Source organism: Dunckerocampus dactyliophorus, chromosome 4 (genome assembly GCF_027744805.1).
Source record: "Dunckerocampus dactyliophorus isolate RoL2022-P2 chromosome 4, RoL_Ddac_1.1, whole genome shotgun sequence".
Classification (NCBI taxonomy): domain Eukaryota; kingdom Metazoa; phylum Chordata; class Actinopteri; order Syngnathiformes; family Syngnathidae; genus Dunckerocampus; species Dunckerocampus dactyliophorus.
Genome location: NC_072822.1, coordinates 30747046 through 30771540, shown reverse-complemented (window position 1 = coordinate 30771540; position 24495 = coordinate 30747046). Strand labels below are relative to the sequence as shown.

The window sequence follows — 24495 nt, the reverse complement described above, 5'->3', positions numbered from 1 at the left end:
TTGTTGTACCCTTTTTCTTGTGTTGTACTTTTTTCCCTCCTGGTTTGGAATTAAACTCTTCTCCAAACCCCAACGTTGACTCCCGCGTCTTGGGATCCACCCGCGGCACGCACCGTTCCTTAACAGGTAGAATCCAATAGCTTTTACTTCCCGAGAAAAAAAACTGTCATTTTGCAGAAGTGGTTCTCTAAGGCTGTATATGAATACCATTTGAAGTGGGCATGGTGTGCATGGGAGTGGTACTGTGTGACCTTGTGTTATTTTGCTCTAATTACACTGATGTCACATTTGCGTCAACACGTCCACCCCTATCTATATGACGTTTTGCATACAACATTGTTCATTTACTATGAAATATAATAAGCCTTTTTGCCCTCAAAAAAGAACACAGTCACTGTCTCCATAATCTTATGCTTGTGTCACAGGGCAGTTCCTATCTCTGTATTAAAGCGGACTTAAGTGTTTTTTTTACATTAGAGGACACTTTATAATTTACGCTTTGTGTGCATGTACAACACAATTATATAACATTGTCACAACACAAACACAATTTTGCAGTCCAAAAGAAGCAAAATGAAAAAAACTTGAGTCTCAAGCATCGATAGGAACCGGGACTAACATTGCAATTCTCCTTGGATCGTTCAAAAGTTTTTTATTTCAATCCCTAGTTTCGATGCCCACTTTGCCAACTTGCAGAAATTGCTGTAAACACCAACAAAGAAAAAGCCAGCGAGCACCAGCAAAGAAAAAGTAGCTAAAATGTTTGGCTTAACATTAAAGAAAAAGAGTGGTCGGCTCGTTGCAACACAATATCATGCAATGGAGGGTACACAATCAACGTTCATGTTCACACATTCATGGTGCAGAAATAAGAGTGCGCTGTTGTTGATGCGCTACGTCGGACCTCATCTAGGAAATCAGAATCAGGGAAGTCAAACTGTAAATGACGTCTGTCTCATACCGATGTAACCCAGGGTTTCAGGACGCTCGCTGGATGTCATTTACATGTCTGTGTAAATAAAGGAACGTAGCTTCGGCTAGGGTTAGGCAAGTTTATTCATGTGCACAGTCCTCTCTGTTAGCAACAGTCAAGGGACCTTCTCAACGCACACAACACACTTCTGGCCTTCAAAATAAACACGCTTTGGGCTATATCCCATTTACTTGTGTTAACAAAATAAGGGTGTCATAAAAAATAGCTTACAACAACATTCAGGCAGCAAACAAAGTATCCTATTTTTCAAAAGTAAACATCTTTGATGAAAGTGCACTCCTATAAAAAGCAACTTTATAACATTTACATTATATTATATACTGGTTTAAAATGTAAGACCTTCAAAATAAATCTGATAAAAAAGTTGATATCATTAAACAGTTCATGGAGAAGTTCAGACATTTCATCCAAAAAGATGTCTGGTTAGCGCCCTCATTTAAACCATGCAGGCTTTTATGACCCTGCCTTCAAAAAGCATCTGGATCGCGGATCGTGAGGAACTGGAATCAACCAATCAAGGTTGTGCCGCTACTCTTATGACCAGCACACTAACTCATGAGGGAATATCACACACACAGCAGATCACCACTTTCTAGAAGCTTCTCACGTGACATTACACTTCTGTGATTTGATCATCTTTTAGCACAAACTAGCCAGTAAAATGTTTATTTTCCATTGTGTGTCTGTGCATGTGTGTTGTCAATCTTTTCTTACAAGAGTAACTTTCACCACAAACGGAGCAACTGAAAGGTTTGTGTCCCGTGTGTGTACTCATGTGTCTGACACTGTCTCTTTTTCGAGCGAATCTTTTAGCACAAACTGAGCAACTAAAGGGTTGCTCTCCTGTGTGTGTTTTCATGTGTGATACCATGCCTGACTGATAAAAGAATCTTTGACCACAAAGAGAACAAGCAAACGACTGCTCTCCTGTGTGCTTTCTCATGTGTAATACCACAGTAGACTTTTGAGAGAATCTTTTATCGCAAACTGAGCAACTAAAAGGTTTTTCGCCTGTGTGCGTTCTCATGTGTCGTACGATACCTGAGTGTTCAGGGAATCTTTGACCACAAACAGAACAAGCAAAAGGTTTTTCTCCTGTGTGTGTTCTCATGTGTGCTGCCATATTTGACTTGCGAGTTAATCTTTTATTGCAAACTGAGCAACTAAAAGGTTTTTCTCCTGTGTGCGTTCTCATGTGTCGTCCCACACCTGACTGATCAGAGAACGTTTTACCACAAACAGAGCAAGCAAAAGGTTTTTCTCCTGTGTGAGTTCTCATGTGTTGAGTCAAATGGCACTTAAAAGAAAATCTTCTTGCACAAATTGAACAGATGAAACATTTCTTCCCTGTCTTCTTTTTAGAGCATTCAGACCGTCTATTCTCATCTATACTCATATCACCTTCCCAGTCTGTATCGCCGCTGAAAGGTTCTTGGATGTCATCCCTGTCTTCATCCTCAGGAGAGTGTGACGTTGCGTCGTCACTATCTGATAGTGGAGCTAAGAGCTTGTCTGCTTGTGATCCTCCACAGTGGTCGTCATCAGCTTCTGTTGTCATGTGTTGTGGAGAGCTTCTGTTTGGAGGCTCCGCCCTTCTGTTCTCCTCACTTGGACTGTGATGAAACTGTGAGGACTCAGGTGGTTTGTCTTCATGGTCTTCAGTCTTCACAGAGACACCAGTCATTGGCAACATGGTGAGATCAGCCTCCTCCGGCCCTAGAAGACGCTCTCCCTCCTGAGTGGTCCAGAGTTCCTCCTTTTCCTCTTTAATGTGGGGGGTCTGTGGATCCCCTTGCATTAAAGTGCAGCTTCCCACCTGCGGCCCCTCAATCACCTGCTGGACATCTGAAGAACACAACCAAGGTAAGGACTCAGGTGGTTTGTCTTCACGATCTTCAGTCTTCACAGAGACAACAGTCAGTGGCAACTTGGTGAGATCAGCCTCCTCCAGCGTGAGAAGACGTTCTCCCTCCTGGGAGGTCCAGAGTTCCTTCGTTTCCTCTTTAATGTGGGGGGGCTGTGGATCCTCCTGCTTCAAAGTGGAGCTCCCACTCTGCAGCTCAGGAGGACATTCTCCTTGATGTCCAGTCAGCTGCTGGACGTCTGCAGGACACAAACAACACAAACACACTTTACCTCAGACATGATCCTTGAGATGTTTCTCCTGGAACTCGTTACACACTTTCTTCTATGTACTGTATGTGTGTGTAGTGTTTCATGGACATTCATTTAGTGCTTTGCCAGAATGATGGCTTATTGTTGACATAACTTGTCTTAAAAGTGTAGCTAGAATCATAATGTGCAGTTGAGAAAGTGTTTGTTTAGAAATTGTATTTACTAAAGCGCAACATTTTTTATCTGAGCAAATGAATATACAAAAAAATAAGGCGCTTTTAATCCAATATTCAATCATTCATTCTCTATACTGATTCTCCTCATGAGGGTCACAGATAAGCTGCGGCCTGATGATTGCTGCTACTGCATGCAGGAATATTAAGCACATATCTAACTAGCCTAACATGTGACGTCACACATATGACTGATGTCCACGAGATTTAAGGCACATCTTACGTGAAAATGTTGGGTTAGGCTTCTAGTATCCGAATGTCCATTTAAACAAATATTTTATTACAGTCAAAGGTGAAATAAATAAAAAAATAGGAATGTAATTGTAAAAGTGAAAAGATAAATAAAAAGGTATACGAAAAAGTACATTTGTTTGTTTGTTTATGCTGCCGATTCCAATCATGATCACATGGATCAACTGTCAATTTATTAATTTATGATTTCCTGACTGCACCCCTGCTATTGGCTATATGATGGGGAAAAGGAAGCATAAAATCACCTTAATCTACTCTTAGCATTCTTTGAACTCCTCTGACTTGGACACCAGTGCCTTCGTCAAGCTAACAATCATGGCGGTTCTTTGTTTAACTTGCTCAGCATAGTCTGCTAAACCCGCTCACCTTTATCTACAATTTGAGACTTTTTCTCCGTTGATGATGTGCTGGGAGTTGGTGGCGCTGATTCTCTTCCACCTTCTCGTTGACTGGACGTCGCCATCTTAGCATCGCAGTGGTTCATCTTCTATCACGTCTTCAATCTTCACTTCAGTAATCCAAACTCAACGTCCGTTCCGTGGGCTTTGCGAAAGACAAATGTTTGAGATATTCGTTGCGAATCTACATAAATGTTTTATCCTATTCGCGAATCTTCTGTCGGGAGCTGCGAAAAGTCACAGCCATTCAGGCCGCCATCTTGGTCGCCACCAAATTAGGAACGTGTCGGTCGCGAACGAATAGGCTCTGTGAACCGGCTCTTTGAAATGAACGCCATGAGCCGGTTCTCGTCTTTTTCTGTTTAATGTGTGGCAGCGTCTCCGCGTCCACGCTGTGCAGGAGGAGGGGCGGGGTTAAACACACTGTGGTGCTTTTAGAAACGAAATTTGTTCGTGAGAATTTGCATGAAGAGATTTGACAATTTTGACCTAATTTGATGGGTTTTTGTTTTATATGATAATATAGCTGGTCATTGAGGTATAAATAAATCCATTTAAATCATAAAAATGTGATGTTTTTTTACATTGGTAAATTCGTTTTACACAATAAACATCATTTAGTTGAAAAAATGTATTTAAGACAATAAAAAATATCTGAGGACCCACTTTTTAGTGAGCCCAGCCAAAACGACCGGCTTTCCAAAAAGAGCTTCAATTTCCATCACTACACCAAATTTCTCAATTTGTTTCCTCTTCAATGGCGGTTTTACGGCAGCCGACGCATCCATGACGTCACACTGCTGCCATCTTGCGGAGGTATTGAAGACTGCTCAAAGACTGCTCAAGCTGAGGGCTGAGGATGGACGAAGCTGTCCAAAAGCAATCACAAATGTCTTTATTGCAAACGTGTGCAACAACGTAAACAATCCTGATGTGGTTAAAACAACCTGGAACTGAATCCGCTCAAGACTGTGGAGATCACAGTGGACTTCACCATCAAGGGAAACATTAGAACTCTTGAGACAAAATGGTTGAGGATTTAGGTTTAACATGCCATATGCTCTTAAGGCATCAAGTAGAACAACTGCAACATGATATTCAAAAGAAAAATGATCTTGCATTCATTTATTTACAATAATTACAAAGTATAAACAGTGACATAAAATAGGTATGGCCTCTCCTCTAAGTTTTGTTTTACCTCCACGTCACAATATAAAGACTTCCTTTTGCAATTGTCTTTCTTTTTTACAATTTTTGGACAATGTTGATTTTGACAGCAATCATCTTCCTAATTTGGCTTTCCACACAGGGTGGGTGGATCCGTTTTACAAAATCTGCAACTAGATGAATGAATGTAACATCTTTAAACCATATGTTAAACCATATGCAAACAGAAAAACAAACAATTTCTAACCTAGAAACCACGAGACGTTTGTATTATTATCTTAATCTTGGATGATTATACAGAGTGCATCTTAGCTTGTTTTATTTCGGAATGTTTCAAGCCAACTGAAAATGAACCACCTAATAAGGATGATCAGAAAACAACATTTGCTAAATGAACTCATTTCTGTCTTCAAATGATAAAGGAACAGCCAAATATCTATATGAGTACTTACCTATCACGGCAGAAACCTTGATTTTATCAAGCTGGGGTTTCTCTGCAGCATCTTTAAAGGCATTTGACTTTTTGCCAGTCAGTGAACTTGAAGCCAGCTCTTCTCTGCTGAAGATGACTTCACAAGCCATGTATGTTGTCTTCTTGGGATCAGCCTTGCTCACAAATTGGAGATTTTGGGCATTTACCAAGACCCCATCGCCCAAATCAACCTACAACATTGAATCCCGAAATGAAATATATGTGTAGCGATGAGGATCATTTGTATTTATGCTGTTGTAAACAGGAAAGAAAATAGCATGCAGGGCACGTATAACCCCTCAGCCTCTTGAACATTCTGATTTTAGGCAAGCTATATATTAATTAATATATTCATTTAAAACTCCACATGTATTACGCATACAGATCATCAATTTTACATTTTTGTTGGGGGGGGGAGCTTCAAAACATGGCCAAACAGTAGTGTAGAAGTGTTAAAAGACAAGTTGATAAACATCTATAACCTATGAAGTACCTGTTTTCTAAAATGGAAAATGTATAACATACCTGTCCATTGTCGTTCACGTCATATCCGAAAACCCTCCACAAATGAGCACTGATTGGTGTCAAGGGTGATCGAACTGGTGACGATGGCTTGCCTTGTGGGGACCTTACAGATGTCGTGTGAAGGGCTGGGCTCCCGGGTGGGAATGAGCTGTTCCTAAATGGAGTTGGCATCTGGAGGGCGGGTACAGTAGGCCATTCTTGAAATACATCAAGCAAATACAAATATATAATCATTATTAATATATATAACCCCTGTAAACTACTAGATGTTGAAACAATGGAGAAGATAATAAGGAGGCATGGTGGTAGAGAGATCTGGTGTGGGGACTTTAATGCACATAATAGTTTATGGGGAAGTAAGCAAACAGATCACAATGGAATAGTAGTAGAAGAAGTCATGGATATCAGACAGTTAGTATGCTTAAACAAGGGAAATGGAACAAGAATAGATATACGCTCAAATACAATGTCATGCATTGACTTAACTCTGGTCTCACATAGCTTGGCAAGTTCCTGTGAATGGTATGTACATGAAACCACAAGTATAGGAAGTGATCATTTTCCGATAAGTTGTACAATAAACGCAGAAGTAGATATCAAAGAAAGACCCAGACATAAAAAGTGGTGCTTTTCAAAAGCGGATTGGGGAAAATTCAGGGAGGAATGTAGCAAAGCAGCAAATTCAATATCAATGGAAGGTGGCATAGAGGAATGCACAGTTAAGATCACAAATAAGATCATAGAGGCAGCAATGAAAAGTATACTTTTTACTGTAAGTCAATTGGAGGGGAAAGGAAAATGGTTCCATGGTGGAATGAAAAGTGCACAGCAGCTGTAAAAGAAAGAAATTGCGCATTAAGAAGGTTAAGGAAGAACCTCAGCCAAGAAAATGTAATAAATTATCAGAGGAAAAAAGCTATAGCCCGAAGAGTAATTAAAAACAGTAAACAAAACGCATGGAGGGATTATTGCTCTGCCATAGGAAGGGAAATTAAGATAGGAGATGTATGGTCAATGTTGAAGAAGATGAGTGGGAAAAACGTGTTTACTAAAATACCTATATTAGAAGACAAGGGAACAATGTATGTGGCTGATAAAGAAAAAGCAAATGTGCTGGGGAAAAAGTTTGCAGGGGTGCACAGTGGAGACCATCTGGATGAAAATCATAGACGAGGGAAGGAGAGGATAATTAAAAAGAATAGGGATGTGTTACTAAAACAGGATAGTGAGGAGAGTGTGATGGATGTTGAAATTAATATCAATGAACTGCTAATAGTATTAAATAAAAGTAAAGATACTGCAACAGGAGAAGACCAATTGAGTTATATTATGTTCCAGAACCTACCAGAAAATATGTTGGGAAAAATATTATATTTATTTAACAAAATATGGGAAGAAGGGAAAATACCAAAGCAATGGAAAAGTGCATTAATTTGACCATTTAATAAACCCGGTAAGGATCCAAAACACCCTGTGAATTATCGACCTATTGCTCTTACATCACATCTATGCAAATGGATGGAGAAAGTTCTAGTCAGAAGACTTAACTACTTCTTTGAAAGTCGAGAGTTACTGACAACTTATCAGTGTGGGTTTAGAAAAGGACGATCAGCAATGGATGCTGTAGTTAGAGTAAGTAATGAAACAGAGAAAACATTTAAAATGAAAGAGTTGATGAATATTGTATTCTTTGATATTGAAAAGGCTTATGATTCCATGTGGCGGGAGGGTTTATTGATTAAGATGAATAGGATGGGAATTAGAGGTAGGTTCTATAACTGGGTCCTTGATTTCATATCGGACAGAAAATTCAAAGTTAAATAGGATCAGAGATGTCAGAAGAATACAGTATAGCAAATGGTATACCACAGGGGGGTGTAATTAGCCCAGTTTTGTTTAATGTATTACATTAAACAAAACTGGGCTAATTACACTGCAAGAGATATAGGGAAGAACGTGTAACGTTAAGGAAAAGAATTAAGAAGATAGGAAGGGAATGGAGCATTGAGGGTATCTTAGGAACAGGTGGGGAGGGGGTAAGAGATATACAGAGGGCAGTGATAGAATATTTGAAGGACACAGGATGATAAAATAGAATATAGATAATTAGTAGAATATTTTATTATATTATTATTATTATTAAGATTATTATTAGTAGTAGTATAAGTAGTCTCCTGATTATCTAAGTTAGCATAAAGTAAGATACTGTATATGGCCCATGTTACATACTCTGGTACAGTAGGTGGCGGTATGCACCTTTTAAAGTCATGGTTGCAACCCGCCATTAAACTAAAAGAAGAAGAAAAGAAACAGATTCACGGCACATACAGCAACGAATAGCTTTAAAGTGGGTCTTTTGTAAAGCCCAGGAAGCGGAAGTTGAGTTTGGAGCATTGGAGTGCTCTAGGAAGTGAAAATTGAAGACGTGATAGAAGATGAACCACTGCTATGCTAAGATGGCGACGTCCTGTCAAAGAGAAGACAGAAGAGAATCGGCGCCATCAACTCCCAGCAAATCATCAACGGAGAAAAAAACCCAAACTGCAGATAACGGTGAGCGAATTGAGGTAATAACAACGTTTTCTGGAGGCTATCCTAAACCCTGAAAAGAGAGCTGATGAGAAGTTGCTTGCTGAGAAAGTAAACAAAGAGCCGCCATGATTGTTAGCTTGACGAGGGCAGCGGAGTTCAGTCAGAGTAGAACAAAGAATGAGAAAGACAAATGAAGAAACTGGAAGAGCAGAACAACCGCTTGTGTTATATATGATAATGATTAGACAGATTAGATTTGGAGGAAGAGTAAGACACCTGCAGTGTGTAACGAGAGGAACATCCGTCTTGCTGAGATGTTTCCACAAGAGCATAGATTGTTGCTGCTAATTGACCAAGCAAGAAAGGAGTAGGAGTGGGGCCAGAAATAAATAGTTTTTGATGTGCATGCTTAAGACAATTAAAAAGACAAATAAAATCAGGCTTTTGCAGCTCCGACTGTTGTTTGCGAGTGTCATTTGTACCTGCATGGATGATTATCTTGCTGACCCGCGGGTGTGAGGTCAGAATGTCGTTTTTTTTTTTTTGCGTCATCAAGGTTGGCACACGGGAATGACAATGTGAGTGCTCCACTTGTTTATCGGGCCCTTCATTTTTGTAACTTTCTATTCACTATTTATGTAATTCTTATGTAGTCCTGTATGTATGTATGTATGTACGATACTTTTTTATGTGGATGATATGAAAATTCTGCAGTTGGCTGGCGGTCAGTCCAGGCCTCTCGCCCGAAATCAGCTGGGATAGGCTCCAGCTTATCCGTGGCCCTCATGAGGACAATCAGTATAGAGAATAAATGAATGAATATTGGATTAAAAGCGCCTTTTCTTTTTTGTATTTTCATTTGCTCATCAAAAAAATGGTGTGCTTCCGTAAATACAATTTCAAAACAAAAACACTTTTCCAACTGCACATTATGCATTTTTCATTATATCTTATATCTTTCATTATATGACTTTTACAATAACATCCCTTTTTTATTTTCTCCGACCTTAGACTGTATAATGATGTTTTGTTACTGTTATTGCTGCTACTGCATACAGGAATATTCAGCAGCATCACTTATGTAACCAGTTTAACATGCGACGTCAAACACATGATTGCTTGATGTCCACAAGATTTAAGGCACATCTTACATGAAAATGTAGGGTTGGATTTGTCATATATGAATGTACATTCAAAGAAATATTTTCTGTTTTCATTATTGTAGCTCCACTTGTCCCAGTCTAAACCAAGTCATACATTATCCTCTCAACACGCAGTACGCAGAAGAAAGTGTGTAATGAGTTCCAGGAGAAACGCCTCAAGGATCATGTCTGAGGTAAAGTGTGTTTGTGTTGTTTGTGCCCTGCAGACGTCCAGCAACTGACTGGTCATCAAGAAGAACGTCCTCCTGAGCCGCAGAGTGGGACCTGCACTTTGAAACAGGATGATCCCCAGCAACCCCACATTAAAGAGGAAGAGGACGTACTCTGGATCATTCAGGAGGGAGAGTGTCTTCTAAGGCCAGTGGCGGATGATCTCACCAAGTTGCCACTGACTGTTGTCTGTGTGAAAACTGAAGACCATGAAGAGAAACCACCTGAGTCCTCACAGCTTCATCACAGTCCAAGTGAGGAGAACAGAGGGGCGGAGCCTCCAAACAGCCGCTCACCACAACACATGACACCAGAAGCTGATGGAGACCACTGTGGAGGATCACAAGCAGACAACCTCTTAGCTCCGCTATCAGATAGTGATGACACAACGTCACACTCTCCTGAGGATGAAGATAGGGACGACACCCAAGAACCTTTGAACAGCAATACAGACTGGGAAGGTGATATGAGGACTCGCACTGACAAAAAGAAGTCAACGAATAAACTTTCCACCTGCTCAGTTTGTGCTAAAAGCTTTTCTCCTAAGACTAATTTGACTCACCACATGAGAACACACACAGGAGAAAAACCTTTTAATTGCTCTGTTTGTGGTCAGAGATTCTCTCAAAATGGAACTCTTGTATTACACATGAGAACGCACACTGGAGAAAAACCTTTCAGTTGCTCGGTTTGTGATCAAAGATTCTCTCAGAAACGAACTCTGGTATTACACATGAGAACGCACACGGGAGAAAAACCTTTTGGTTGCCCAGTTTGTGGTCAAACATTCTCTCAAAAGTGTACTCTGGTATTACACATGAGAACACACACTGGAGAAAAACCTTTCAGTTGCTCGGTTTGTGATCAAAGATTCTCTCAGAAACAAACTCTTGTATTACACATGAGAACGCACACGGGAGAAAAACCTTTCGGTTGCGCTGTTTGTGGTCAAAGATTTTCTCGGAATGGAAATCTGGTATCACATATGAGAACACACACAGGACAAAAACCTTTTGGTTGCTCTGTTTGTTGTGAAAGTTTTTCTAATAGATCCAATTTGTCTCAGCACATGCTGAAACACACCGGGGGAAAAGCCTTTAGTTGTTCAGTTTGCTGTAAAAGTTTCTTTATGAAAGAACCGCTGGTAAGACACATGAGAACGCACACAGGAGAAAAACCTTTTAGCTGCTCAGTCTGTGGTAAAAGTTATTCTTCTAAGAGAAGTCTGAGCGTACACATGCTGACACACAACAGAAGGAAAATGATTGTTAATTCATAGAAATGTATGTTTACTCATGAGAAGTCACCTAGAGAGTGTTGAGCTGAGGTGTCTGATACCACATTCCCTCATAGGTAGATACAGTATCTCCAAGAGAGTATGCTGCCAATAACAACGATACACAACCTTGATTGGTTGAGAATATGGATGACACAAGTGTCCATCAATGATGATGAAATTGTGTTTGTGTTGTGACAATGTTTTATAGTAGTGTTGTACGTAGAGTGTAGGTTGCAAGGTCTCCTCCAACTTAACAACACTTACAGTACATCTGCTTTAATACAGAGATAGGAACTGCCTTGTGAAGCAAGCATAAGATTATAGAGTATTGTTTATGTTTGTCTTTCTGTTTATTTAGACCACACCCATGTGCATAATGAAGACATTATTGTGGTTTTCAGAGTGTCCGCGACAGTAGACGTGTTTTGTGAGTTGGAGATACATATATGGTGTTGGCATTGCACTGCTGTTGATGTGTTCAGGTCAGAGTAAAGTTATAAAAGAGCGTCAGACTGTGTAGGCACACTACATGATGCTTCCGTCTGCCGTCATAACAGAGAGGCATCGCTTGGCGTGATGCGCATGCGTTAATTACGCAAAAAATTGTAACATAATAAATGAAATAAATTACTCAATGCGCTATTTTTGACAGCTCTACTTTAAACGCATCACATTTTTTCTAGCCTTTTTACAAAATTTAAAAATGCGTACAAATATCAAAGTGGCCCACTGCGTCCTTTTGGTTTTCAGTATGCGGCCCTTGGTGGAAAAAGTTTAGACACCTCTGTTTTAAGAGGTGGATTAGATCCGTTAAAGCAACTATTTAGCAGTTCCTCCAGCTCCCTAGAGGGCGCAAACATTCAAACGTAACATTCTTGCTTTGACTACGAATGTAAAAACGTGAAAGACACTTTACTTTTTTATTTTACCTTTTTCCTTCCTCTGTGTTACCAGTGCTTAACAAGCAACATACGGGTGAACTGCCGGGGGGATGTTAGAGGCAGGGAGGACTTTCAGTATCAGTGCAGACCTGCCAACATGTGAGAATTTGTTGTACGCAGCATCCAATTTGACAATTGAATACCCTTGTATGCTTCACTGCTCTCCATTTCGTTGCATTACGCTGGTTCCAGTTTCGAGTTCAGTCTGTACAGTACAGATAAATAAATAGACATTTTCAGTTGCTCATAGTGTTTCAAATCAGGGGTGCACAAAAACATTTCTGTCCCCCAGTGGAAATAAAATAATTGAGAACCACTGTATTAATCCATTCATTACAATTCCAGTAAGTTGATTACCAGATTGTTTTTTCATGCCCATAAGGCACAAAATAAATGTTATTTAAAAGTACTTACAGTATATTATATGGATAATTAACTCACTGGCCATTGTATTGACACAATGCAACATTTATTAAGTAATGGCTTTGTTAATACATTTGATAGACTACAGCCTAAATCATCATCACTACTTGTCTGCTGTTCCTCTTCCTGAAAATATACGTACAGAATTAAAATGAATTAAGTCACTTTTCCTTTTCAAACACAAGTAAGAAACCATATAAGTCAGCTCATAATGTAATGTATTGTTGCATTGTTTAGTATTCCCTTTAAAAAAGAGAACAGTGTCAGGCAAGATAAAAAAAAGAAAATCAGGTTCAGGTCAGGTTTTTTTTCTCTAGCAAACTAATGCAGATACTGCACTTACTAAAACACATCAAGCAGATTCACAATTATAAGAGAAATTCTAACCAAAAATACAACCAAATTAAAAGTCACACACTTGTACTACGACAGGTGTTGGGCAACTGTAGTGTCTAGCCATGGTTAGTTTGGGTGGGTAGGAGGGGTCAGAGAGGTGGGGCACTTGTAGTGTTGTCAAAGACATCAAGGTTCTGGATAAATATTATAAATCATCACCATGACAACAAGGAAAGTGGAGGCTACAACTCACAAACAAAAAACGATGCGGTTGGAAGGATGACATCTAATAACATTTGTTAGCATCACTGTTTCCGGTGAACGTTGGCCTCCGCCAAGGCTGCCCTTTGTCACCGATTCTGTTCATAATTTTCATGGACAGAATTTCTAGGCGCAGCCAAGGTGTCGAGGGAGTCCAGTTCGGGGGCCTTAGGATGTCATCTCTGCTATTTGCAGACGATGTGGTCCTGATGGCCTCATCGAGTGTGAAGCTTCTGGGATGAGACTCAGCATCTCCAAATCTGAGGCCATGGTTCTCTGTTGGAAAAGGGTGGATTGCTCCCTGCGGGTTGGTAATGAGGTCCTGCCCCAGGTGGAGGAGTTCAAGTATTTCGGGGTCTTGTTCACGACTGAGGGAAGGTTGGAGCGTGAGGTCGATAGGCGGATCGGCACAGCGTCTGCAGTAATGCGGTCGCTGTACCGGACTGTCGTGGTGAAGAGAGAGCTGAGCCGGAAGGCAAAGCTCTCAATGTACCGTTGATCTATGTTCCCACCCTCACCTATCGTCAAGAGCTTTGGGACGTGACCGAAAGAACGAGATCTCGGATACAAGCGGCTGAAATGAGTTTTCTTCGTAGGGTAGCGGGACTCACCCTAAGAGATAAGGTGAGGAGCTCGGTCATCTGGGAGGAGCTCAGAGTAGAGCCGCCGCTCCTTCACATCGAGAGGAGCCAGCTGAGGTGGCTCGGGCATCTAGTCCGGATGCCTCCCAGACGCCTCCCTGGTGAGGTGTTTCGGGCATGCCCAGCCGGGAGAAGGCCCCGGGGAAGACATAGGACACGCTGGAGGGATTATGTCTCACAGCTGGCCTGGGAACGCCTTGGTGTCCTCCCGGTGGAGCTGGAGGAGGTGGTCGGGGACCGGGATGTCTGGGCTTCCCTACTAAGACTGCTGCCCCCGCGACCCGGACCCGGATAAGCGGAAGAAAATGGAATGGAATGGAACATCACTACCATGTTGCAAGGGCCTGCTCAGCAAGAAGTGCCGGAATTAAAAACCCAATTTTTCTATCTTCAATGACATTCACAATACAACACAAAGAATTCTAGGACAGGATGACCTGGAAGAGGAAACCCTTTGTTACCTAGGCTGCACACAATTAGACTGGAGAATAATATAGATCCGGACAACAACAACACTCAAAAATATATATAAAAAAAGATATAAAGTTTATATATATATACATATATACTGCTCAAAAAACTTAGAGGAACACTTGGAAAACACATCAGATCTAAACTGGGGGAAAAATGATCTTGAATATCTTTCCTGATAATAAGTGGGTGATGTATTAGTAACAAAATGATGCCACATCATTTTATAGAAATGAAAATGATCACCCTATAGAGGGGGGAAATCAAAGACACCCCAAAAATGAAAGTGAAAAAATGATGCAGCAGACTGGTCCATTTTGCTAAAATGTCATTGTAGCAACTCAAAATGATTCTCAGTAGTTTGGCAACAGGCAAAATTTGAATCAATTCAGTGCACTCTTCAAAGTCATGGAAACTTGGATTGAGGCTGAGAAAGCCATGACTGTGAAGGTGTCAGGATATGAAATAAACTACATCAACTGGAACAAGAAGAGTGGAGGGAATGTTACATTATATATTCATCTACCAACGTAACTCTACTGTAACAAGTTGGTATACATCCTTATCATTTTCTTATGTTATTTTAGAATTGGTAAAGGACTACGGGAAGTGAACAAATGTACAGTAATAGCATTTGATGTGAAACGGAGAGGGGATTAAATAAGCTTAGCTTCTTCCTACGTCTTTTCACACATGTGGAACTGTGAATTGTAACGTCAAGTATTCCAATGTAACCTGTTGTAAATCAATTAAAACCGTTACCATTACCTTTCATCTGTCTCTGACATCGGAGGGGTCTCTGAGGACAAGAGGTGTTGATGCAGAGGTTCTGTTGGTTTAGCAAAGAATAAAATCATGTCCTCCATAAGTTCAAAGCGAAAGGTTGTTGTGGTCCTGCATTTCCTGTGAACGTGTTCTGATGCTGCGTGGGAATGGTCTGGGTGTTTTCAGAAGACACTGGATACAGTTGCACATTTTTTTTTATTTTGTGTTTAATAGGCAGACATCATTTAACTGTCTCACAAAGTCATAAAGTATCTGTTAGTTTTTAAAAGCCATCAAACTTACAAATAGAAGATCTGTTTTTTATTTGTATACATTTTTTACCCCGTCTACCTCCTCGTTTTTTCTCTCCAAAAGTTACCTTCCAAGCCATAATGATCATTCATATCCAGAGGTTGGCGGTAGTGCACAAACATGATGAGCACCCGCCGTTAAACGACAAAGAAGAAGAAGCAGCAGCCGCAGAAGAAGAAAAGTTGACAACAACATTTGGTGGCGACCAAGATGGCGGGCTGAGAGGCTGTGGCTTTTCGGAGCTCCCGACGGAAGTTTCAAGTATACAGTAAAACAGTTATATAGATTCACAGCAAATATAGCAACGGGTACATGAAAGATTGGTCTTTTCTAAAGCCCACGAAAACGAAGTCGATTTTGGAACATTGAAGCACTTTCGGAAGTGAAGATTGAAGACGTGATAGAAGATGAACCACTGCTATGCTAAGATGGCGACGTCCTGTCAAAGAGAAGGTGGAAGAGAATCAGATCCACCAACTCCCAGGAAATCATCAGCAGAGGAAAAGCCACGAACTGCAGATAACGGTGAGCGAGTCGAACAACGTCTTTTTGGATCTTAAACCCTGAAAAGAGGGTTGTGTGCTGAAAACGTAAGGTGCATACATTTCTGAATTATTTCATTGTTATATAGCCTACCTCAGAACACATATAAAAGGAATACATTTTTACAAACTGTGACATTTATTGCCAAACAACAACTCCAATAAATAACAGCTTTGTACCAGCTACATTTATTAAAAGCAGAACATGTATCAAAAATGTATCACACACGGAATAGAATGGACAATATAATACAAACTGTATAAACGTCAACAAATGTATAAACCTTATCAAACATTTCTTGTAGCGAGAGAGAGAGATGAGACGGACCACAATTTTCAATGCTGAGTGCGATAAATTCATACATGTTCCAACACTTTAACAGAAGAAGGGTAGAAGAAGCCCTGCACGAGGAAGAGCCTGCTCTATTATCCTGTTCTGGGTGGTACCGATCCCCTACGTGGATCAGTGGTGTGGCTAGGTCTGCATCTAACTGGTTCCAGCTCGTGTCAGTCTAGGATATGAGTGTGTGTCTTCTACGACGCACAAGCTGCAGCGAGCAGATAAGGTTGCCAAGCAACCTGTCTGTGCAAAGTTCGAGCAACAGTACTTCCGTTGTTTAGTCGTACAGTGCTTCTATTGTTTAATTCTATCCATCTCGAACAATTATTCATAGGTTATAAAACCTCCCTGTTTTGGCCTCTGCCTCCTCCCGTCGTTGATGTTCTTTCTAAAATTCTTTTGTCAGAAAGTCCAGAATGGCATTTTGTTGCAGTCTTCCTTTCCGTACTGGGCTTTTGAATGATCCTGGAGTGGCGGGTGGAGTAGCAGATGGTCATGGCAATGTGCTCTTCTGGTGTGCTGACTTCAATTGGCTCAGCATCACCTGCAGGAATGACACATTTGCATAATTAATGGGCTACAACTATTAACTCATTGTAAATACAGTAATAATAGTAACAGTAGTATAGTAATTTTGAGCTGAAAACAAATGGTAAAAAAATGATAGGATAATGTTAGATTCCAAAATCCACATATGGCCATGTTGCTTCCATCTTTTATTTAGCTTTCTGGACCACTGATACTGTTTGCTGACTACAATAAACACATAAATGTTGTTGGTTTAGGGTGACTGTAATTCAGTGCAAACAGACTTCACTCCAATGTACTGCATTACATGAGTGATTAGACAGCGAATATAAAACGCAAACATCACAGCACCGTCAATAATGTTGCTTCTACAATAGCTGCGTGAGCTAGCGAGTAAATAATATTTGAAGTTTATTCTCATAAAAGTCAGCCTGGTTACTTTGACTTTATTCTCATAAAATTACAATGTTTTTTTCCTTTTCTGCTGTTGCTTTTTTTTTAATTTCCCAACTTTCTTCTTCTAAATTTTATTCTTGTAATTTACTTTATTTCCATTATATTTTGACTATATTCTCAAAAGATTATAACTTTTTCCCCAAACTAATTTTTCAAAAATAATAGCTTTTGTTTGTTTTTGAAAATATCACAACATTAAAAATATAACATCTTTCTTTAATATTTCATCTTTGTGCTACTGAAATGTTGGTATTTTTCCTCATAATGTTATGAAATTCTCTGAAAAATTACAAATTTTTCTTGTAAAATACAATTCTTTTCTCTTAATAGGTGGACTTTATGCTTGTAAACTTACTGCTGATTTTTCCATTTGTGTTTTCTTGTTGATTAAAATTTGTACAATATTCCGCGGGCCGCACTTTGGGTACCCCTGCTTTAAACGACGTAATCCACCTCTTAAAGCAGTGATTCTCAACTGGTGGGTCACGGAGCCGTTTTCAGTGGGTCGTGGGGTCTTTGCCCAAAAAAAATAGTGTAATGACCCGATGTCCACGAATGCACCTCGTGCCGGTGCTATTTGCTTAGAATAGTTTGGAATAGTGGAATAGTACATTTTAAATTATCCACACACACACAAAGTGCAATGAATTTAAACTGTTAACTTAACTGTTGACATGAACTATCAACATTTCAATATGCAAATAATGCAAATAGCATTGTGTCCTGCAGACATCCAGCAGCTGATTGGTCATCAAGAAGAATGTCCCCCTCATCCAAAGGGGCGGAGCTTCACTTTGAAGCAGGAGGATCAACAGCCCTCCAACATTAAAGAGGAAGAAGAGGAACTCTGGATCACTCAGGAGAGAAAGGTTCTTCCAGGGTCAGAGGAGGCTGATGTCACCAACTTGCCACTGACTGGTGTCTCTGTGAAGACTGAAGACCATGAAGACAAACCACCTGTGTCATCACAGCTTCATCAGGAGGAGGAGGAGGAGGACCCGCAGCCCCAACATGTTAAAGAGGAAGAGGAAGAACTCTGGACCACTCAGGAGAGAGAGTGTCTTCTAGTGCCACTGACTGGTGTCTCTGTGAAGACCGAAGACCATAAAGGCGAGCCACCTGCGTCCTTAAATTGGTTTTCTCCTGCAAGTGTCCAGCAGATGATTGGTTGTCAAGAAGAATGTCTACCTCAGCTGCAGGGTAGCAGCTCCACTTTGAAGCAGGAAGAACCACAGCATCTCCACGTTAAAGAGGAAGAGCAGGAACTGTGGACCATTCAGGAGGGAGAGTGTCTTCTCGGGCCGGAGGGTGCTGATCTCACCAAGTTGCCACTGACTGTTGTCTTAGTGAAGACTGAAGACAAACCACCTGAGTCCTCACTGTTTGATTGCAGTCCAAGTGAGGAGAACAGAGGGATGGAGCCTCCAAGCAGCAGATCACCACAACACATGACAACAGAAGCTGATGGAGACCACTGTGGAGGATCACAAGCAGACAACCTCTTAGCTCCACTATCAGATAGTGACGACACAACATCACACTCTCTTGAAGATAAAGACAGCGACTACAACCAAGAACCTTTGAGCAGTGATACAGACTGGGAAGGTGATATGAGGACTCATGCTGACAACAAACAGTCTGAATGCTCTAAAAAGAAGACAAGGAAGAAACGTTTCACCTGCTCAGTGTGTGCAAAAAGCATGTCTTATAAGTGTAATATGACTCGACACATGCTGACACACACAGGAGAAAAACCTTTTGCTTGTTCTGTTTGTGGGCAAAGATTCTCTAATCAGTCAGATATAGTACGGCACATGAGGATACACACAGGAGAAAAACCATTTTGTTGCTCAGTGTGCGGTAAAAGATTTGCTCAAAGAGATAATGTGGTATCACACATGAGAACGCACACGGGAGAAAAACCTTTTGGTTGTTCTGTTTGTGCTCAAAGGTTCTCTCGCAAGTCATATATGGCATCACATATGAGAACACACACAGGGGAAAAACCTTTTAGTTGTTCAGTTTGTGGTAAAAGATTCTCTCGAAAGGAAACTATGGTGTCACATATGAGAACACATACAGGAGAACAACCTTTTGATTGTTCTGTTTGCGGTAAAAGATTCTCCCGAAAGTCAAACATGGTAGTGCACATGAGAACACATACAGGACAAAAGCCTTTTTGTTGCTCAGTTTGTGGTGAAAGTTATTCTAAAAACTCCAGTTTGACTCAGCACATGAGAACACACACAGGAGAAAAACCTTTTAGCTGCTCGGTTTGTGGTAAAAGTTATTCACATAAGAAAAATCTGACCGTACACATGCAGTCACACAATGGCGAATAAAGGTTTTCTTGTCCTGTTTGGGCTGAAAGGTGATCAAATCATGAAAGTGTAATGCCACTCGTGCGGCGTCACCTACAAAGTGTTGAGCTGATGTGTATGATACCAGATTCCCTCATAAACTAGTATGCTGCCAGTAACAGCTACACAACGTTGATTGGCTGAGAACAACGTGGATTTTGCTCTCATCCTCCTTTTGGACGACACAAGTGTCCATTAGTGATCATAAAATTCTGTTTGTGTTGTGACAATATTTTCTAATGCCGTACATGTTCACAGAGTGTAACTTACAAGGTCTCCAACTTAAAGGAAAACAGCACTTTTTTTGGACTTTTGCTTATCTTCCGCAATCGTTATTTAAGACATGAACACGTCTTTCTCTTTTCTGTGCGCTGTAAAGATATAAAAACAGACAGCTCATTACTGCACATAATGGGACACCCCTATGCCGCCTACAAAGACCACTAACCCCCAACAAAGTTTTAAGGTTTTATATACAGGTACATACTGTGACCATGTAGTAACAGATACATTCATGATAACATGTGATACTTATGGTATCTTGCGTATTTTCCAAAAAAAAGTGCAGTTTTCCTTTAACAACACTTACTTCCTATATATATATATATATATATATATATATATATATATATATATATATATATACAGTATATATATATATATATATATATACAGTATATATATACACAATTGTATATATAGGAACTGCCCGTGAAGCAAACATGAGATTATGGAGACAATGACTATGTTGTGTCCTCTTTTTGGGACAATGAGAGTACAGTCAAACTTGTCTATAGAATAGACAGGTGGCCTCTATAGACAGGTTGGTGTCCAGTTTGAATGTTGACCAGTAGAGGAAAAAAAACATTTTTAAAGGAAAAAAAATAATGTTGACCAGTAGAGGGCACTGTGGGACTACGGATAAAAGTTGTACAGCTTGTTATTATTCATGACCCACAGAACAAAGCTGTACTAGTAATGTCTTACGCTTGTTTTTAATATTTTACTTTTTATACGGCAAAGTGTCATTACAGCTTTAGTTCCTCAGGAAGTGACGGGAAGTGACGGTGGGCGTCCCGAGCAGGAGAGCTAGGCTCAGTGCTAGCTGTGAGTTTCGAGAGAGTTGGGAAGTGTGTTTATGTTGGCGTGGATGTAAAGTCCTGCAGTGTTCTCCGCTGTTATTAAAGCCATTAAAGTGCATCGGCGACGTGAGTCTCTCCTTCCCCACAACAAGCGGCATTACAGTATTGACACACATTGTGCACATTGTCTCACACCAGGAAATAAACGGTGTCACTTGTTACAGGCATTGCCTGGACAGCTATGTAGTGGGGCTTGTTTAACCTTTGCCTTGTGGGCAAGCAGGGAGGAGAGACGATGCTGAGAGATGTGTGTGTGTTCTGAGCTGCTGTCTGGTGGCCGCGTTCAATAAATAAAGTTGGCAGAAGCAACAGGAGAAGTTTCCTTCCTTGCTTCGGAGCTGAATAACACTGACAAGTTAACAGACTAGTAGCGAACGGAAAAGAAGACAGCTTTTTTGTGTCGAATACAGAAGATGAGGACTTTGATGGATTTGTGGATGAGGATTGATCAAAAATAACGTGAGTACATTCTAAAATACTTCAATTAAGTACAACCGAACTCAGTTTTGCTCCCCCTGCCACATGCATGCTAGCGTATGTTTTTTTTTTTTTATTGTAGCGTCGCTGGGAGCACGTCCTGTTCCCAGCCTACTCTGCGGTAATGTTTTGGTGCAAATGCTCTTAAAGTTACATGTTTGACCAGGAAATAGCAAGCTCAAAAGAAGACGGCTTTTTTATGTGGAACAACTGACAGTTTGTGTGGATCTTGTGAATGATTGTGACTGAGCTAGGACTCAGTAATTAAAGTCTACACACGACGGCTTCATTGATTGAAAAACGAAACTTTTTCGTGCATGAAGCTTCTACTTGAGTTGGTAATTTGGCCACTATATACAGTCAGATATTGACCAAGGGAGACAAAATGGGTGGCCGCTGGCCGTGTTGGACAGGTGACTGCTATACACAGGGTCTATAACGTGAATTTGCTGGGGGGGATTTTTTCAGTGGCTACTATAGGCAGGTGGCCGTTCTATAAAGGTGGCCGCTAAGACAGGTTTGACTCTACATGTATAACAACGACAAAAATCCAGCAAAAAAATGAGCCACCACTACACCACTTCCGCATTCTGCTATAAAATACAGGAAGAGACTGTTTGTAGTGACAAAACCTTAACAAAAATCAACATTCGAGCACACACCTAACATAAATAATATGCCCTGCAGTATATTTTTTAAAAAAATATTAAGATTAACATGGGTTTTGGTGTCATGAGCACTTTAAGGGATAGATATAAGACAGTTTACGAATGGTAAGGCCTAAGGGGTGGAACCGGGATACAGCCTTGGACACCAGTGCCTTCTTTGAACTTTGTCAGCATGGTCGGCTAATTTAAATTAAACAAGCTCTGTTTAAAGGTTTTAAGATACCAAGAAATTCAACTCGCTCACTGTTATCTGCAGTTTTGGGAACTGATGATTGATGATTTGCTGGGAGTTGGTAGCGGTGATTCTCTTCCACCTTCTCTTTGACTGGACGTCGCCATCTTAGCATAGCAGTGGTTCATCTTCTATCACGTCTTCAATCTTCACTTCAGATAGCACTCCAATAATAAGATAGCACTCCTTAATACTCCACACTCAACTTCTGCTGCGCGTGCTTTAGAAAGGCCCAATCTTTGACGTATTCATTGCTGTATCTACTGTAGATTTATATCTGTTGTACGATAGTTGAAACCTCTGTTAGGAGCTCCGGAAAGCCACAGACACTCAGCTCGCCATCTTGGTCGGCACCAAATTTTGCTAACTTTTCTTCTTCTGCTGCCGCTTCTTCTTCTCGTTTGTCGTTTAACGGCGGATGCAAACAGTATGTTGCACTCCCGCCACTCTGCGGATGTGAAGGAACGCTATTGCTTCCAGTCTATATCAATAGAGATAACACTGGGGGGGGGGTTGTTGACTAACTGTCAACATGTGCAATATTATTTATTCCAACATCATTGTACTGGGAAATACCTTCAGTGCCTACATTTATTGTACTTTCATACGTACTTGGTCATCTCATACGTTACTTACTTGGCTAGGTTTTATGGATAGGTTTATTGTATACTGTTAATATGTTTATAGTGGATGTTTCATCGTAGGTTGTTTATCTTTCTTGTATAGGTATTTGGTATATTGTGCTTTTTGAATCTTTCTGCTGCTGTAACATCTAAATTTCCCCATTGTGGGACAAATAAAGTACAAGCTAATCTAATCTACCATATTTCCCAGTCTCACGTTTACCTATTAAAAACAGTGTCTTATTTAAACCAGTGTGTCCTGATCGAATTGTATTGATTCCTGTCTCCTGCACCTGCCACCCCGGTGACCCGAACCAACGTGAGGATTGACGAGGACCATTTCTCTTCACTTCTGGACTGTACAAAATTTGGATTTGAATTGAGAATGACCTCTCAATTCCAATTCAATTCTTGAATTTGAATTGGAGTTGCAAACAGAAAACAATTATATCGTATCCTAGTTTAGCTTGTTCTGTATTCCTTTTATCTGTTTCATTTAGGGATGTCCCGATCTGATCTTCACGATCGGGATCGGCTGCAAATCCGCTGTATTTTGAAGATCGGATAAAATTGGCTTCCACCACAAGATCGGACTGATCCGGTTGCCGTATAACACCCGTGACAACAACATCCAAAGAACTGCATGCCTCGTTTGCCTCAATTAAGGTCAGTGTTCATGACTCCAATATAAGAAAGACACTGGGCAAAAACGGCGAGTTCCAAGACCAAAACTACCGCTGAACGAAAAGAACATTAAGGATCATTTCAATTTTGCCAGAAAACGTCTTGATGATCCCCAAGACAGTTGGGAAAATACTCTGTGGTCTGATGAGACAAAAGTTGAACTTATTGGAAGGTGTGTCTCATTACATCTGGCGTAAAAGTAACGCCCCATTTCAGAAAAAGAACATCATAGCAACAGTAAAGTATGGTGGTGGTAGTGTGATGGTCTGGTGCTGTTTTGTTGCTTCAGAACCTGGAGGACCTGTTGTGATAAATGGAACCATGAATTCTGCTGTCTGCCAAAAAATCCTGAATGAGAATGCCCGGCCATCTGTTTATGACCTCAAGCTGAAACCAACTTGGGTTCTGCAGCAGGACAATGATCCAAAACACACCAGCAAGTCCACCTCTGAATGGCTGAAGAAAAACAAAATGAAAACTCTAGAGTGGCCGAGTCAAAGTCCTGACCTGAAAAAAACCCTATGGCATGACCTTAAAAAGGCGCTTCATGCTGGAAAACCCTCCAATGTGGCTGAATGACAACAATTTTGCAAAGAGTGGGCCAAAATTCCTCCACAGCGCTGTAAGAGACTCATTGCAAGTTATCACACACGCCTGATTGCAGTTGTTGCTGCTAAGGGTGGCCCAACCGCTTATTCGGTTTAGGGGCACTCACTGTTTCACACCGGGCCATGTAGCTTTGGATTATTTTTCTCCCTTAATAATAAAAAGGTTAATCTAAAAACTACATTTTGCTTTCAGTTGTGTTGTCATTGACTAATACTTAAATTTGTTTGATGATCTGAAACATTTAAGTGTGGTAAACATGCAAATAAATAAGCAATCAGGAAGGAGGGAAAACACTTTTTCACATCGCTGCATATTTCAAGATAAAAGCTGCTTCTCAGCTTTGT

At 40.5% G+C, this 24495-nt stretch overlaps 4 protein-coding genes across 8 annotated transcripts in view; 2 read left to right on the top strand and 2 right to left on the bottom strand.

Annotated features, from left to right (window-relative positions):
• LOC129179198 (oocyte zinc finger protein XlCOF6.1-like) overlaps positions 1-4249 on the bottom strand; it is a 147839-nt gene extending 143590 nt beyond the window's left edge. The window contains exon 1 of the mRNA XM_054772107.1: positions 4108-4249. The gene's annotated coding sequence lies outside the window, so the exon portion shown is untranslated. The remainder of the gene's footprint in view (positions 1-4107) is intronic.
• LOC129179226 (zinc finger protein 391-like) lies at positions 170-22409 on the bottom strand. Of its 2 annotated transcripts, XM_054772187.1 has the most exons (3): positions 22318-22409; positions 3961-4032; positions 170-3097 (listed from the first exon to the last, which is right to left on the bottom strand). In XM_054772187.1, the coding sequence occupies exons 1-3, from the start codon at positions 22361-22363 to the stop codon at positions 1644-1646; spliced, it is 1572 nt and encodes a 523-aa protein (XP_054628162.1). In that variant the 5' UTR covers positions 22364-22409; the 3' UTR covers positions 170-1643. The 2 variants fall into 2 exon arrangements, with proteins under 2 accessions (XP_054628162.1, XP_054628161.1); XM_054772186.1 differs by lacking the exon at positions 22318-22409 and having other exon boundaries at positions 3961-4250.
• On the top strand, positions 8471-12515 carry LOC129179229 (zinc finger protein OZF-like). 2 transcript variants are annotated; one of them, XM_054772199.1, is made up of 3 exons: positions 8471-8723; positions 9914-9978; positions 10058-12515. In XM_054772199.1, exons 1-3 carry the CDS (start codon positions 8605-8607, stop codon positions 11338-11340), a joined length of 1467 nt encoding a protein of 488 aa, XP_054628174.1. In that variant the 5' UTR covers positions 8471-8604; the 3' UTR covers positions 11341-12515. The 2 variants fall into 2 exon arrangements, with proteins under 2 accessions (XP_054628174.1, XP_054628175.1); XM_054772200.1 differs by lacking the exon at positions 9914-9978 and having other exon boundaries at positions 8568-8709.
• Positions 15702-24285, top strand: LOC129179215 (zinc finger protein 773-like). 3 transcript variants are annotated; one of them, XR_008569926.1, is made up of 5 exons: positions 15702-16015; positions 18086-21317; positions 23359-23524; positions 23637-23714; positions 23832-24285. XR_008569926.1 is itself a non-coding variant. In XM_054772155.1 (2 exons), the coding sequence occupies exons 1-2, from the start codon at positions 15898-15900 to the stop codon at positions 19696-19698; spliced, it is 1731 nt and encodes a 576-aa protein (XP_054628130.1). In that variant the 5' UTR covers positions 15702-15897; the 3' UTR covers positions 19699-22987. The 3 variants fall into 3 exon arrangements, 1 of the variants encoding a protein (XP_054628130.1); XR_008569925.1 differs by lacking the exon at positions 23637-23714; XM_054772155.1 differs by lacking the exons at positions 23359-23524; positions 23637-23714; positions 23832-24285 and having other exon boundaries at positions 18086-22987.
• The last annotated feature ends 210 nt before the right edge of the window (positions 24286-24495 follow it).

Bases quoted from the DNA above. Each gene is read 5' to 3' on its own strand.
- LOC129179229 (XM_054772199.1), top strand. From the start codon at position 8,605: ATGCTAAGATGGCGACGTCCTGTCAAAGAGAAGACAGAAGAGAATCGG. The intron at 8,724-9,913 runs GTAATAACAACG...TCATTATTGTAG, and splicing joins ATAACGGTGAGCGAATTGAG to CTCCACTTGTCCCAGTCTAA. The intron at 9,979-10,057 runs GTGTGTAATGAG...TGTGCCCTGCAG, and splicing joins CACGCAGTACGCAGAAGAAA to ACGTCCAGCAACTGACTGGT.
- LOC129179215 (XM_054772155.1), top strand. From the start codon at position 15,898: ATGAACCACTGCTATGCTAAGATGGCGACGTCCTGTCAAAGAGAAGGT. The intron at 16,016-18,085 runs GTGAGCGAGTCG...TGTGTCCTGCAG, and splicing joins GCCACGAACTGCAGATAACG to ACATCCAGCAGCTGATTGGT.
- LOC129179226 (XM_054772187.1), bottom strand. From the start codon at position 22,363: ATGAACCACTGCTATGCTAAGATGGCGACGTCCAGTCAAAGAGAAG. The intron at 4,033-22,317 runs GTGGAAGAGAAT...GTCAACGAGAAG, and splicing joins GACGTCCAGTCAAAGAGAAG to GTGGAAGAGAATCAGCGCCA. The intron at 3,098-3,960 runs GTGAGCGGGTTT...TGTGTCCTGCAG, and splicing joins GTCTCAAATTGTAGATAAAG to ACGTCCAGCAGCTGACTGGA.